Genomic DNA, 15103 nt, shown 5'->3' with positions numbered 1-15103 from the left:
AGTCAACCCCGCATGCGCAGAATTGCGCCCGTTAAGGTTGCATTGGAAAAACATGCCACAGGCTGACTAAAAAAAGCCATTAAACGCTTGATTCAACCCGTCACTTAAATTTTATTTACCGCTAAAATGTCAAACATATGGAAACAGGGGCGAATACCTTTACGTTATGGATACTATATGCGGGAAAGGGTAAGAATCAACAATATTGGTCACCGTTCACCCGTGTCGCACTCTGCCGGCACCCTACTCAGTGGAACCTCATCTCAGAGCTATATAGCGGAGGAGAGGTTCCGATTGGAGCTAACTGAACATGTGCTACTGCTGCAATTATGTCACCGCTGTAGCCACGCCCCTTCTCCTATCTATCTATCTATCTATCTATCTATCTATCTATCTATCTTTCTTTCTTTCTGGAGGAGTAAAGACACAGAGACAGACGTCATGTCATGATGTCAGCTGACTAACACAGGGGGAAAAACAACACACCTGTGTTGTGTAAACAATGTGACAAAAGTTTCTGTAGGTTAAAAACTAAACAAAAAGATGAAAAATGGGAGGGGGGTGTTGGAACGGAGGATGGGGGGGGGGCGGTGTAGGTGGTGTTAAGTGATTTTTTGGGGGGGTTTTCAACAGGTGGTCCGTGGACCACTGGTGGTCCATGAAGGTATTGCATGTGGTCCCTGACCATGCATTTAGCCTAGTAATTGTGAAAGTGAAAGTGAATATTTTCTTCCATGGAACAGTGCACTAAATGATTTATGATGATGCATCAATGTTGTCAGTTACTGGGAAGTCGGAGGAAGTGTAGGAAGTGTACTTGATTACCTGATTGAGTCGTCATTATTAGGAAAAGTGCCCATATAATCACATTTGTCTGCTCACTCATACATAAGATACAAAACATGAGTTTAGTGGAAGGTTGGATAAAGCAAGAGAATGGAATAAGGGTAGCCGTGGGGTAGGAATTCATCAGTGGTTCTCAACCTTTTTTTTAATAGCTCTGGACCACTCACATATTTCAGTTAAATAATGCCTGGGCTTGATATAATTTGTTGCACATAGTATCGTGCAACAAATTAAAGCCCTTAACAGTCATTATTTAATTGCAAGCTTTTTCTCCCACACCACGCATATTGATTCAAATGTTTTCTTATATTTGATGGACTATTTTGTATTATTTTAATACATTTTACAAAGGTATTTTATTATATTTACATTTTTAAATATGTTCCCATGGACCACCTGCAGGCCTAATTGTGCCATGGATGGACCACTATTAGTCCACCGTGGACTATTGGATGCACTGCAGACATGGGATGCATAGAAAGTGTTACCAAAGCACTAATCTTAGTCCATATCCCCACCCAACACAACAGTGGTCCCCAGGTTGATTCTTAGTCAGGGTGGTGGTCCCTGGTAAAGCAAAGCAAAGCAAAGTTTGTTGTTTACCCAGGGTGTCGGACTAAGCACGAAGCTTGTTTCCAGCCGGACCCTGCATGGAAGCCTTGCTCAAGGGCTATTCAGCGGTGATTCATGATTGATGTGATGAATTGGGGAATCGAACTAGGGACCTTCCGGTATCAAGGCCGCCCCTCTAACCACTAGGCCACCGCTGCCACAATCAGTTGAAAACCCCTGCTATAGATTGTTTGTTGAGCAACAGGGGTCTCTCCATCTCTCCAGCTAGTAAACATAAAATACATTTTCAGATCGGGAATTCGGGATACCAATTTTATTCAACCAGGAGAGAGAACGCCACAAAGATTATCAGGTTCAATTGTATAGTGTTCCCATTCTGTCTGATCACTTGCAATTTCTCTATAATTTGTCCTGAGGTCTGTATCCTCCTGAACCCGAACGACACATCCTTGGAAATCTGCCAGAGGAATGGAACGTTTAGCTCCAGGACCCAAACGATAAGATAACAGTTTCAAACTCTGTTTGAGGAGGAATAATAATAATGATAAAAATGCATTTGTATAGCACCTTTCATGACATCAAATGCAGCCCAAAGTGCTGCACATAGAAAAAAGATCAACAAAAGAAAAATGCTGAAAAATAAATAACACAATATTAAACTAGATTAAAAACATTAAGATCAAAAACATGATCAAGAACAATTTGTTCTTGATCATGTTTTTGATCTCAATGTTTTTTAATCTAGTTTAATATTGTGTTATTTATTTTTCAGCATCCCTCCTTTAATTTGTTCTGAACAAATTAAAGGAGGGAAGATCAAATTAAAACAATACTTACAGCTATTAAAGCTATCTATGGTCGTTGCCTGTCTTATATGTAATGCATTACATATAAGCATTATATATAAGCATATAAGCATCATATAAGCTCCCATTATGTTCCAGGCCGTTGGCCCATAAAAGTAGCTGCTTCGTCATGTTTTTTTATAATTCATTTTTGGCATATCCATATCATAAGTATAGGTCACTGTCTGAAAACAATGCAACACGTATACAATATACATTCTGCAATGTCCTTAAAAGTTGCAACATGTGTCAGTGTGGGTGTTGGTCGTGACGCATATGACACGTTTTACGTCATAGTTGAGCAATTTGCTCCGGCGCCATTTGCCCCATAGCCAGGGGGGGCAGCGGTGCTGTGATTGGTTAGTTGGTTGCCAAGTAACCATTACTATATAGGGTTTACGTGCAGTTTCACAAAGTAAATGAGATCATATGTGTTGCGGGGAAAAAATGCAACACTGTTTAGACGACTTTCTTCTTTTCTAAATCAAAATTGTAGATACACATCTGTAAAAATAAAACTGAAAATTTGGACTCAAGTAAAGTAAAAAACACCTCAGATTTGTACTTAAGCACAGACAGTACTTGAGTAAATGTACTTCCACCACCGCTGACAACCAGCCACCCAATCACACAACACATGCATCATGACTGTACTCCCAGGCTATGGGATCATCGCTGTTACTTCCCAGGCTGTCTGTGAGTGAGCGGCAGGTCTGTCGGGCTCTCTCTCTAGAGGAGGATATCACACTACGTTGGCTTTTTCTGGTAAGGTTTCTATTCTTAATCAAATAAAATTAGTCTTTAGAATAGAAGCGTGTTCATTTGGTAGGTAAAATAGCTAAGAACTGTGTTATAAGGGTGTTATTGGCTAACAGTAACAGTAACAGGCTAGCTATCATTAGGTAATGTGGCATCGTTATATCAGCTATGATGATACTTCACACCATATGGCTGACATACTAGTGTAACAGGTAGAACTAGTGTCTGCAGATTTGATCTTATAGATGTTTGAAGACGAATAGATTAGATAGCATGAGTTAAACATGTTAACTGTACTCTTTAGCTAAAGCTAGTTATTACTCAGTAAGTACTAAGAGTTAGCCACCAGTTACTGTATCACTGGTAAGCAAAAACATAATAAAATAATAATAACAATCATAATATTTGGGCAAGATTTGTAAGTATACAATAGATATCACAAGTTAACAATGTTAGCTAAAGCTAGTTATTACTAGTTAGTACTAAGAGTTAGCCACCATTTACTGTGTCACTGTTAAGCAAAACATTTATAAAATAACAATCATAATAATCATAATCATAATATTTTGGCAAGATAAGTAAGTATACTATAGATAGATAGCCATATAAGTTGTCAGAGACAGACAGTGTGAACAAACCAAATGACATTATAATAATAATAAACGTTATTTGTATAGCACCTTTCATGACATGAAATGCAGCTCAAAGTTCTTTACAGAGCAAGAATAAAGCACACATGCATTACAGAAAAAGTACAAATAATTTAACAATAAAGAAAAAAGGAAAAGGAATATATATATATATATATATATATTCACTCATTATGCCAGGAGGGTCAGCTCAAGCAGGCCCATCATGGTACCCTTCCCTACTAGGTCAAAGCATCACCATGGCTTTGACCTGGGGTTGAATGAATCCTTTAGGTAGATGTTGGCGAATGATGATAGCTGACCTCATAGCTTTGACCGGTATCAGGAAAGGTGGGCAAAAAACAGTCTAGGCAATAGGTAGACTATTATAGATGTGTTTTATGTTATCGAGTCTGACTTTTGCTTTCGTATCTATGGAGGTTAAGGTTAGGTATAGTTCTGTGAGGTAAACTTAAGGTTAGATTTAGGCATAGTTTTACTGAGGTTAGGTTTAAGGTTAGGTTTAGGCATAGTTTTACTGAAAGGTGCCCAGTCTTCCCCCATAAGGTGCCCACTCTTCTCCCCCCAAAGTGCCCACTCTTCCAGGTGCACACTCTTCTCTAGTGGCCACTCTTCTCACCCAAACTCCCAAAGTTCCCACTTTTCCTGGTTCCCACTCTTCCCTAGTGCCCAGTCGTCCCCAAAAAAAGGTGCCCAGATTTCCCTAGTGCCCACCTTAACCTGTATTTCCTGGTGAGAAGAGTCGGCACCAGTAACAGGAAAGATGGGAACCAAAACTGAAGACTCACCTCTTCAGACTCCACCTTAGCCCGTAGCACTTGCCCTGGCCTTGATCATCAGCGTGATCTAATATGAGAGTGAAGACACTAGCATTGACTCCCATTGTAAGAATGGAATGCGGAAATCTCAATGAGATAGTTCCAATGATTGGAACTATAGCCCATAGCGGCCCATAGCGGCCTCTCTCTCTCTATGGTTCTGGCCTTGACGACCTTGCAGGCTTATGCAAAGGTAATTTAGACGGTGCATGTTATGTAGACAGATGCTTGGTCATTTGTAGACCTGGCATCCTATAGTGTGTAGTTTCAATGTACAGATAATTTTCTTTGGGGGGATATTCTACTGATGATAGGTTCTTGGTTTACCTATGATCCTAGATTACTATTTCTATGAATTTGATGTATTACCTTGTGTTGTCCTTGCTTACTGTAAATCGCTCTGGATTAAGAGCGTCTGCTAAATGCCTAAATTGTAAAACATTCTGGGCACAAGGGAAAACTGGGCACATAGGAAGAGTGACTAATTTAAACTACTACATTTGTTAGCCAAACAATTTTATTCAAATGCCAGTCTGTCACCAACACACGCACATCCTCTCTGTTCAGACCACGGATGTGTCGGTATCTGCCATGGCAACAGGTGTCATTGAGTCTTCCAAAAAATGTGCTGAATCTATGGAAGAATGACACTTATTTATTATCCACTCATTATTCTATGGGACATATTTAAACCAAGCAAAAGTAGCCTAATTGCATATTGGACCACATCATCGTAGGCTAAGCAATGCCATACATGCTATTATGACTGCTATCACGACACGAGCAGCATCTCAGCATCTTTTCTTAATGCCGTATACACTGGTGAAATGTGTCAGGAAGGTGTGTAAAAAGAGATACAGCTCAAGCAAGCCTATAAACGTTAAATAACAGTTTTCATACAGAGATGCAGCTCAAAGTGGTGTATAAGCAGCAATAAAATAACTCCCAGCCTTCCGTCCCATGGTGGAGATAATAAAGATGGCATCCACACCGTATAAAAGATAGTATTACAGAGCAGGCACTATTCGTTGAATACAAAGATGAAGAACGCTGACATGGAAGGATGCAAAATGACAGCAAATGGTCAAATAATAGCATAGTTATAACCAATATAGGTGGACATTTTAAACCATAAAAATGAAAAAATAACGACGATAGAAGCTATACAGTGAAGTATATAGGGCTCTTAAGTGGTTATGGATAATGACAGTTGGCACGTTGTCGTAGAGAGTGTTCCTATGCAGCGTATGCAGCTTGAACTCGTGTGTCTGGCCTTAATTTAGCTCCTGACTGTGAACTGTGATGCAAGTGGGGGGTGTGCTTGGGGAGTAACCTCCACAGCAACCTATCATCTTCCATGACCAAGTTTGATGGCGTCTCAGTGACAAATCAAACATTTCCTCCAGGTCACCCTACTGGCCCAGGTGCTCTCTGTTTGCTGTGTGTATTTATTCACCATGGGGTAGATTATTGATTATTCCAGGCCAGCAGCACTGCTGGCTGTCTCTCCTTCAACAGCAGCCTTCCTAGCCTTCCCCTCATGCATTTTCTTCTTTCACACTTTTTGATGTGTGTGATCTGATGCAAATTTGTTTGATTTTATCTCAGTTAAACAACCAAAACTTTGAACATTTGTCTAAAACAATCTTGACTTATATATATTCCAACTCTGACATTTAGATTCAGGTAGAATTATAGAAATTATATCTATATATACATTTGGCTTCCTATATATACATTCCACGCTTCCTGTGTATACTGTTATCACTGTCCTCTTTAAATTGTAGCGTTATGTTCTTTATGTTCTACCACACCATATGTCACATTTTCAGACAGCAGGTCACCACAACGTCCAGCATGCATTTAGGTTTTGTTTCGTCTACTTTTGATTGTTCACTATACACTTGGCTCTTTGGAGCATATTCATTTTCTTTCAGCAATATTTCGGCCTAGTAGGTTCAGTAGCTGAATGATAGAACAGCAGCATAAAAACAAATAGATTATCTATCTATCTATCTGTGTATATATATATATATATATATATATATATATATATATATATATATCTGTGTATATATATATATATATATATACACACACACACACACACACACACACACACACACACACACACACACACACACACACACACACACACACACACACACACACACACACACACACACACACACACACACACACACACACACACACACCAAAAGGCACAGTTTAATAGCACCCAAAGGGTCACTATAAAACAAATGCACTCCCTAAGACTTAAATTATTTGTTGGCCGTAACTTTAAACCCTATAAGCACTTTATCATGACTATTTAATGATCCTCCTGTCCCTGACCAGAACAACATGGCCTGGACGCTGTGGGATTACGTAGTTCATGTGGGTCCAGGACAAAGGTCAACTTCATCCTCATTCTATTGTGCTGAATGTGAAAGAGATGTGTGGTTCAGCAGGCTTTGTAAAGCCATGCGCGCTGAGTCGATGAATTGTCAAACTGCCAAAGGCTTGGTGCATTATTGACTATAGGGCTGCAACGTTGATTATTTTCGTGATTATTCTATCGATACAATGTTCTATTTTATATATTTTTATACTGTAAATCAGGGGGTTTCAACAGGTGGTCTGTGAAGGTATTGCATGTGGTCCCTGACCATGCATTTAGTAATGTAGGAAAGTGAAGATCTTCTTTTTTTTTTTTTTTACTACTAAATGGCCTGGTGACCTAAATGATGACGCACCAATGTTGTCAGTTACTGGGAAGTCAGAGGTCAAGAGATTCCACAGAAAAGGGATTTAGAATCTCAGGAAGGGGAAGTGCACCTGATTGTTTCTGCTCACTCATACATACATCTACACATCAGTTTATCAGTTAACATGAGTTTAATGCAAGGTTGGATAAATTAAGAGAATGGAATAAGGGTAACCGTGGGATAGGAATGGATCACTGGAACACTCGCATATTTCAGTTAAATAAGGCCTGGGCTTCATGTAATTTGTTGCACATAGTATCGTGCAACAAATTAAATCAAGCAATAATAGCTATTTTTTGCTATCTTCACAGTATGCAGGTTTGTTTATATGTGGTCGCCGCAGTTACCCATTATGTCTGAGTGAGTCCAGGCTGTTATGATTAACACTGTTGCCAACAGTGGTGGAAAGTACTGCACTTAAGTACAATTTCAAGGTATTTGTACTTTCCTTGAGTATTTCCAATTTTCAATCATTTTACTTCTACTCCACTACATCTGAGATCCAAATATTGTACTTTTACTCCACTACATTTATTTGAAAAATGTATTTACTAGTTACTTTGTGGAATTTGATTATTATTTCAAAACATATTTCAGCCCTATATACATTTTGACCATTTGAAAATAGCAGATCTACAAGCTCACAATGCGTCGCGACGCGACACATTGTGAGCTTGTAGATCTGCAATTCTCAAAAGATTTGTATACATTTGAAAACTTGTGAAACGGGACATTCTGCATAATGAGTACTTTCTACTTTTGGTACTTTAATTACATTTTGATACCAACACTTTTGTACTTTTACTCAAGTACATTTTGAATTCCGGACTTTTTCTTACATTGCAGTATTGATACTTTTACTTAAGTAAAACATTTGAGTACTTTTTCCACCACTGGTTGCCAACATACTTCGAGATTCGGACGTCATGGACTGGACTCCATATTTGGGCAGAACTGATACAGAACTACATATTTGGGCATGACTGATAGAGATCTCCATATTTGAGCACGAATGACTCATTCGTGAGTGACCTCATCATGGTGACGAGAGAGCAAACACCGCCAGACGGGTATATAAGCAGCTCATTCAAAGACCTTGACCTACATCTCTACAGATCTACGTCACGTCTGTCACGTCAGTCCTGTCAGTCAGTCAAAATTGAACTATAGGTTTTTCCTGAGTAACATCTTGACACAATACAGCAGAGCAATAATACTCCATACCTGTTGATAGTCAGACAAACCCTTGGATTGGATTACAGTTAGACATCGCTGTTTAAGTAAGTCCTGATCGGGTCCCCTAGTTCTAGTCTCTCTACCAGTCCCCTTTTCTTTAAGTCGTTTTTACACCGGGTGGTTTTATACGGTTTAATGGGTTAACAAGTGGTTAATCAAGACTACTCGATTGAGTCGATTATAAAATCGTCGATTATAAAATCTATTAGAATTTTGTTTGCGTCAATTCATTGATAATATATAACCCCCCCCCCCCTAAAAAAAAAACTACACGTTTCTCAATTATTCAAATCAATCAAAAAAGTAAAATCAATAGAATAATCTTTAAGAAAATAATCAATAAGTTGTTATTTTTCATAATGAATTTGCCTTTTCTTCTTCCCTCTCTTTCAGACTGTGTAGGCGTATATATAGTGCCATAATGGAAGGGTTGATCTCCAAGCTGAGTCGGAGCATGAGGAGCGCGGCGCCCGTGCTCGCTCGCGGCGTTCACTCCGGAACGCGGCCCGCCTCCACCGCCGCCTCCAAGAAGATGAAGGAGCAGAGTAGTAGTCGGCTCACTCCGGAGGAGGTGTTCGCCCGCGAGGACAAGTACGGCGCCCACAACTATCACCCCCTCCCCGTGGCGTTGGAGAAGGCAGAGGGTGAGTACATGTTGTCATGTTGACCTTGAAACCTGGCATCCTATAATGTGTATAGTTTCAATGTACAGGCTGATGATAGGTTCTTGGTATTACGTATGTATTAGTTATTGAATGCCTTATGATCTTATAGATCTTTGTTGCTCTATAACGTATTGGTTCTCAAAGTGGGGTCCGGGGACCCCCAGGAGTCCTTGGGGGGTTACCAGGGGGTCCCCAACAAAATTAGTTTATAAAGCGTCACAACCACTTTAACCATATTTTATACTTTGGCTATTAAAAAATAGCAGATCTACAAGCTCATAGCGCAGCACCGAGTGCCACGCTACGAACTTGTAGATCTGCTATTTTTGAAAAATCCCTGGCACTAAATATTTTTTAGATTGGGGTCCGCAGCCAAATACATATCACTTTGGGGGTCCTTGACATGAAAAAGTTTGAGAACCACTGCTATAACGGACTGTATTACATTGAATCATCATTTTTGTAAATTGTATATCTATTATCTAACGTATTATCTTGCCTTCCTTGCCTGTACCTCCAGGCCTGTACGTGTGGGACGTGGAGGGCAACAGATACTTTGACTTCCTGAGTGCCTACAGTGCGGTGAACCAGGGCCACTGCCACCCGAGGATCGTGGCCGCGCTGAACGCCCAGGCCTCCAAGCTCACCCTCACCTCCAGAGCCTTCTACAACGACGTGCTGGGAGAGTACGAGGAGTTCATCACCAAGATGTTCGGCTACGACAAAGTCCTGCCCATGAACACCGGTAGGTAGAGATGCACCAGCCAATGATGCATGTATTAAGTCATTGTGTAGCATACAATGTCTGTGTAGTGTGTACAGCAGTGTCGATTAAATATCATAAGATTTTAGTCTACTAAATGTACAGTTGATTTAGTCGACTAAAATGTATTTTGGCGGTGCCTTGATGGCGTAGTAATGACTGACTTTTAGACTTGGTTGCATGCTGAAAATAGCCGATCTGAGCTTGTAGATCGGCTAATTTCAGAGCGCAACAGCCGAGCGCAACCAAACATAAAATGACATGTCTTAGTTCTATTGGATCTCTTCTCCACTCGTCCCTCACTAACATTTTAGTCTAGTTTTTATTTGTTGACAAAATTGCCATATATTTAGTCTTAGTTTTAGTCGTCATAGCTTAGTTTTTATTTAGTTTTTGGTCCGTGAAAAAAGGTAGTCGACGAACATTTTTCGTCATGGTTTTAGTCGACGAAATCAACACTAGTGTACAGTATATATCAGCAGTCTTTTACTGTGTACCTATTACAGCAATACATTCACAGGGTCATCGCAGAGTTATCTGATTTCTAACGTTCATTCTCTTTATATGTTAACAAGGTGTTGAAGGTGGTGAGACCGCCTGCAAGCTGGCCCGCAAGTGGGCCTACAATGTCAAGGGCGTTCCCAAGAACCAGGCCAAAATAATCTTTGCAGGTAAATAAGTCACGTTCCTATCTCACACGTTTCATTAAAGTTCCAAATTGCAGTTTAAAATAGGCTGGATCACTGTGATGACGTTTTTTCCTGCCTTTCGTAGTTTCCACCAGAGGTTGAAAAACCAAAGATGGCATTAAACCTTCCTTGGATGTCTGAGTGATGTGTATGTCTTTATAAAGCAGCTTGCATGAGAAAGCAATGTAATCCAGGAACAATGTTTTTAATCCGTGTTTGTTGTTTATTCCCACTCTGCCTTGATTTAGATGGAAACTTCTGGGGTCGCACCATGGCCGCCATCTCAAGCTCCACTGACCCCAGCAGCTACGAGGGCTTCGGTCCTTTCATGCCTGGCTTTGAGCTCATCCCTTACAATGACATTCCTGCATTAGAGGTGACACATTTTGTTTTGTTTCTTATCTTCAATAATAATGTTATATATATTATTATTTGAATAGATTTTCGAGGTGAGCTGATCCTGAGGGCTAGGGGGTTCATGCGATTTATTTATTGATGTTTTCTATTTGATTTCTCTCCCAGAAAGCCCTTCAAGACCCAAACGTGGCAGCCTTCATGGTGGAGCCCATCCAGGGGGAGGCGGGCGTGGTGGTGCCCGACCAGGGCTACCTGACCAAAGTCAGAGAGCTTTGCACCAAACACAATGTGAGTTTGTTACTTTGTCTTCCAACAAAATAAGAAAAAAATAGGAGCTACAACTACAATGTTTCTCTGTCATACAGTTTTCTTTTGACGCTCTTCCACAAAAATACGAAAACATTTAAGATTATGTACTGATCTCTCTGGTTCTTCTTCCAGGTGTTGTGGATCGCTGATGAGGTGCAGACTGGCTTGGCGCGTACGGGCAGGAGGCTGGCCGTGGACCACGAGGGGGCCCGTCCAGACATGGTGATTCTGGGGAAAGCCCTGTCGGGAGGAATCTACCCTGTAAGTATCACCTACACCTATATGTAACCTCCTCTAATCTGACATGTAGGATCATCATTGAAGGCTGTATTAATCCATATGTTTTATGTGAGCTGTCCTGTGATGTTATTCTGTGTCTTCCCAGGTGTCTGCGGTGTTGTGTGATGACGAGGTGATGTTGACCATTAAGCCGGGGGAGCATGGATCCACGTACGGAGGCAACCCCCTGGCCTGCCGCGTCGCTATCGCCGCTCTAGAGGTCAGTGATCATCCGTCTGACCTGACTGTCATCTTTGCACCTTCTATCTTTCAACGGTTCAATAGTCTCGTCCTTTTGCTCGCATCGACCTGCTGACAAATCCAGATTTATTCGATGATCTTTTTTGTTTTAGATAAAATAAACGATTATTGTTTAGCCTACGTGGCTACTGAGTTTTTATATTGTAATGTTTTTTTGTTTTTTTTTGTCTGACTGTATAGGTCATGGAGGACGAGAAGTTGTCAGAGAATGCAGAGAACATGGGCAAGTTGCTCAGGTCTGAGCTGAGGAAGCTGCCGAAAGACATCGTCTCCTTGGTCCGTGGGAAGGGCCTGCTCAATGCCATTGTCATCAAGGAGACCAAAGGTACAGTTAACACCACTTCTACCACTGCACAACTCTCTCTACACATCAGCACATAACCATTATTGTTTGTCCAAGCGCAGAGTAAACATCGACTAGTCAATATTATGTCACCCTCCAGACGAATACTTTGACCTGTATGATAACGCGACCCCTCTTTCCACAGACTATGACGCCTGGAGAGTGTGCCTGCGTCTGCGTGACAACGGACTGCTGGCCAAGCCCACCCACGGTGACATCATCCGCCTGGCCCCTCCCCTCATCATCAAGGAGGAGGAGGTGCGCGAGTGCGTCAGGATCATCCACAGCACCATCGCATCCTTCTAAGCGTGATCTCGTGGCTCGCTCTCCGAAACACACAGCAGGAACGACTCTTTGACCTGCTTCTCCTGCCCGCCGCACTCTAGTGAACTGTCAGATGTTTCAAGTCGCTCTTAATCATTTACCGTTTGAAGAAATGTTTTTTTTTCCCCTTTCTTTTTTTCCCCCCAGAGCAGAGCTCTCTGAAAAACACAGGTTTTGAAAAGGTTTTAGAATTGCTTCCAAGAGGCTACATTGTTACTGTTTTCAATGTCGTTTTAGAAATGGCCTGAATATATACATACAGTATATATATACACTTTATATATTTTCTCGGTTTTAAATGCTGCCAGCGATGGGTTCAGAAAAGGATGCAAAATGAGGTCATAATCTTTTTATCCCCAGTGATTTAAAAATCAACTGGACCTTTCCACATTTCATTTGCCCTAAGTAGGATTTTATACTTCATTTTTAATCTGCATTGTAATAAATCTCCATGAGTAACTTCTTCTGCAGTACAGAAGACATTGTTACTGGCATGGGGGTTTAGCAGGTATACCGAAGGCAGAATGACTTGATTTAAAGTTCTTTAACAAGGAACAGCGGGTGTACAGGATATTCAGGCTGGCATGAAACTAGGAACATAGAAGCTCTGGAACACTGGAAACATTGACCAGATGAAAACACTGGAAACATAGACGACAACGTCACGGCGACACACAAGACACTCCCAAAACATAAACCTGTTCCATAGAAAACAAACTGAAATCACTCCAATAAATAAACAAAGACGATAAGTCCAACAAAGAGCTTAAAAGTCCAGAGCAAGACTACAGTATGTGCCTGTGATTGACGGTGAGAACTCCGAGGACCTCTGGTGGACTGCAGGAGAAGCACTTCTTTTTTTCCCCCCCTTCCCCCCACCAAAAATTCACAGGCCAAAAACACCAAGTCCAAGACAGAACCATGGAGGTCAATCGTGTGTCTAATCAAAATCCTTTGGTTCTGGGGTTGGTGAAAGGGCCTCTCTGTGTGGAGTTCTCCCCGTGTCCCCTAGGGTAAAGGTACCCTCACAAAAAACATTCAGTAATCCTGGTCTCTATACTGCCTCCCCCTGGTCAGCCGGGGCGCCTGATGGAGGGGAAAGGAACTAGTTGGAATAACGTGTTCCTTCCACGCGCTACGTCCTACAGGGGAAACTCCCCCCTGTCAGGTGATAAGAAGCGGCCTGCTCACTCCTCATGCATTGGAGGAAGCATGAGCTCAGTTCAGGGCTCTCCCCAGGCAGTTAGGAAAATCGTGGGATAAAAATGTAGATAAAAAAAACAAGTCCAAGACAGAACCATGGCGGTCAATCGTGTGTTTAATCAAAATCCTTTGGTTCTGAAATGAGATCAGTGGTGTTTTACAGATTTTACTAGCATAGAATCCCCAGTGTTACTATTTCAGTGTTAGAGTGTGAGACAAACCAGGGTCAAACGTGTCTCACTTTTTTGTTATTGATGGATGCGGAGTACTTTGTACAACCTGGGAAATGGTTTTTAATGTGAATATACACACTTAATCAAGTGAAATGTTGACTACTGTTACTACTGGCCTTTTCCACTAAAACATATTATTCTGACTGACCCACTCTAAAAACGCTAAAAAGCTTTTAAATTCTTGACACAAACTAGTACATAACGTATGTACATTTAAGATCATCCACTGTTATTTCACATAACTTGTGGTGAATTGTTATGATGAAGAATAATCTGTTTGCATTGCTTGCAGAGGTTTCAACAGTTCCAGTGGAACAGTAGAGTGTGGGCAAATCTATAGCTTTTTACGCTGTATAATTTGTGGAATTGGGATATTTATTATTATTTCTGCAAGAGACGTATCAGAGAGGGGTGACCTGTGTTGGAAAGACTCATGTTCTTATACTCTGTAGCTACCGCGCCGTTGGGCCTTGAGCTATTTATCTGTATAGTGTTTGTTTGGTGTTGCAATAGAATGTTAAATCTTCATAAAAAAAAGATTGTTGTGATGAGAGACTATTGCCGGTTGAATGTTTCAGATGCAATATCTATACTGTATTTAAGTTGTCGCCACGCTGTTCATATAATAAATAATTGAAGTCTAATTGTCTTTGCCTTGTCCTTTATCTGATATCAAGATGTGGACTTCATTTTGAATGTCTTAAGACAAATATTCAACCACAGTGAATTCCCCCAGTGTTAATTTAATCAATGTGTGACTCTGAGAGTCTACACATAGGGAATAGGGAAATGGCTCAGGATGCGACACATTGTGAGCTTGAAGATTTGTATACATTTGAAAACTTAAAATGGGACATAGTGCATAACAAGTACTTTCTACTTTTGGTATTATAAGTACATTTTGATACCAATACAAATACAATGCACTTTGACTCAAGTCATTTTTTTATTCCGGACTTTCACTTGTAACAGAGTATTTCTACATTGCAGTATTGATACTATTACTTTTACTTAACTAAAACATTTGAGCACAGAATCCCAGCTTGATTATTACATTTCAACCACTAGATGGAGGCGTGCACATGCTTAACTCAATCTGTGATTTGCACTGCCATTGCTGGTGATGTGTCCATCCATATGTTCCAGAACAAGCACATTTGTTTGTTCCTTGGCAGCTGTCGA

The 15103-nt window shown here is 40.8% G+C and overlaps 1 protein-coding gene across 2 annotated transcripts; it reads left to right on the top strand.

The window, feature by feature from the left end:
* The first annotated feature begins 2953 nt into the window (after nt 1–2953).
* On the top strand, nt 2954–14565 carry oat (ornithine aminotransferase). 2 transcript variants are annotated; one of them, XM_084078546.1, is made up of 10 exons: nt 2954–3029; nt 8889–9139; nt 9681–9905; nt 10499–10594; nt 10861–10988; nt 11135–11257; nt 11411–11539; nt 11664–11777; nt 11999–12143; nt 12307–14565. In XM_084078546.1, exons 2-10 carry the CDS (start codon nt 8917–8919, stop codon nt 12465–12467), a joined length of 1344 nt encoding a protein of 447 aa, XP_083934672.1. In that variant the 5' UTR covers nt 2954–3029; nt 8889–8916; the 3' UTR covers nt 12468–14565. The 2 variants fall into 2 exon arrangements, with proteins under 2 accessions (XP_083934672.1, XP_083934671.1); XM_084078545.1 differs by having other exon boundaries at nt 2965–3034; nt 8898–9139.
* Nucleotides 14566–15103: the final 538 nt, after the last annotated feature.

Source organism: Gymnoscopelus microlampas (genome assembly GCF_963454915.1).
Source record: "Gymnoscopelus microlampas genome assembly, chromosome: 14".
Lineage (NCBI taxonomy): Eukaryota > Metazoa > Chordata > Actinopteri > Myctophiformes > Myctophidae > Gymnoscopelus > Gymnoscopelus microlampas.
Note: the sequence above shows the minus strand (reverse complement) of the source record. Positions and strands in the feature narration are given on the sequence as shown.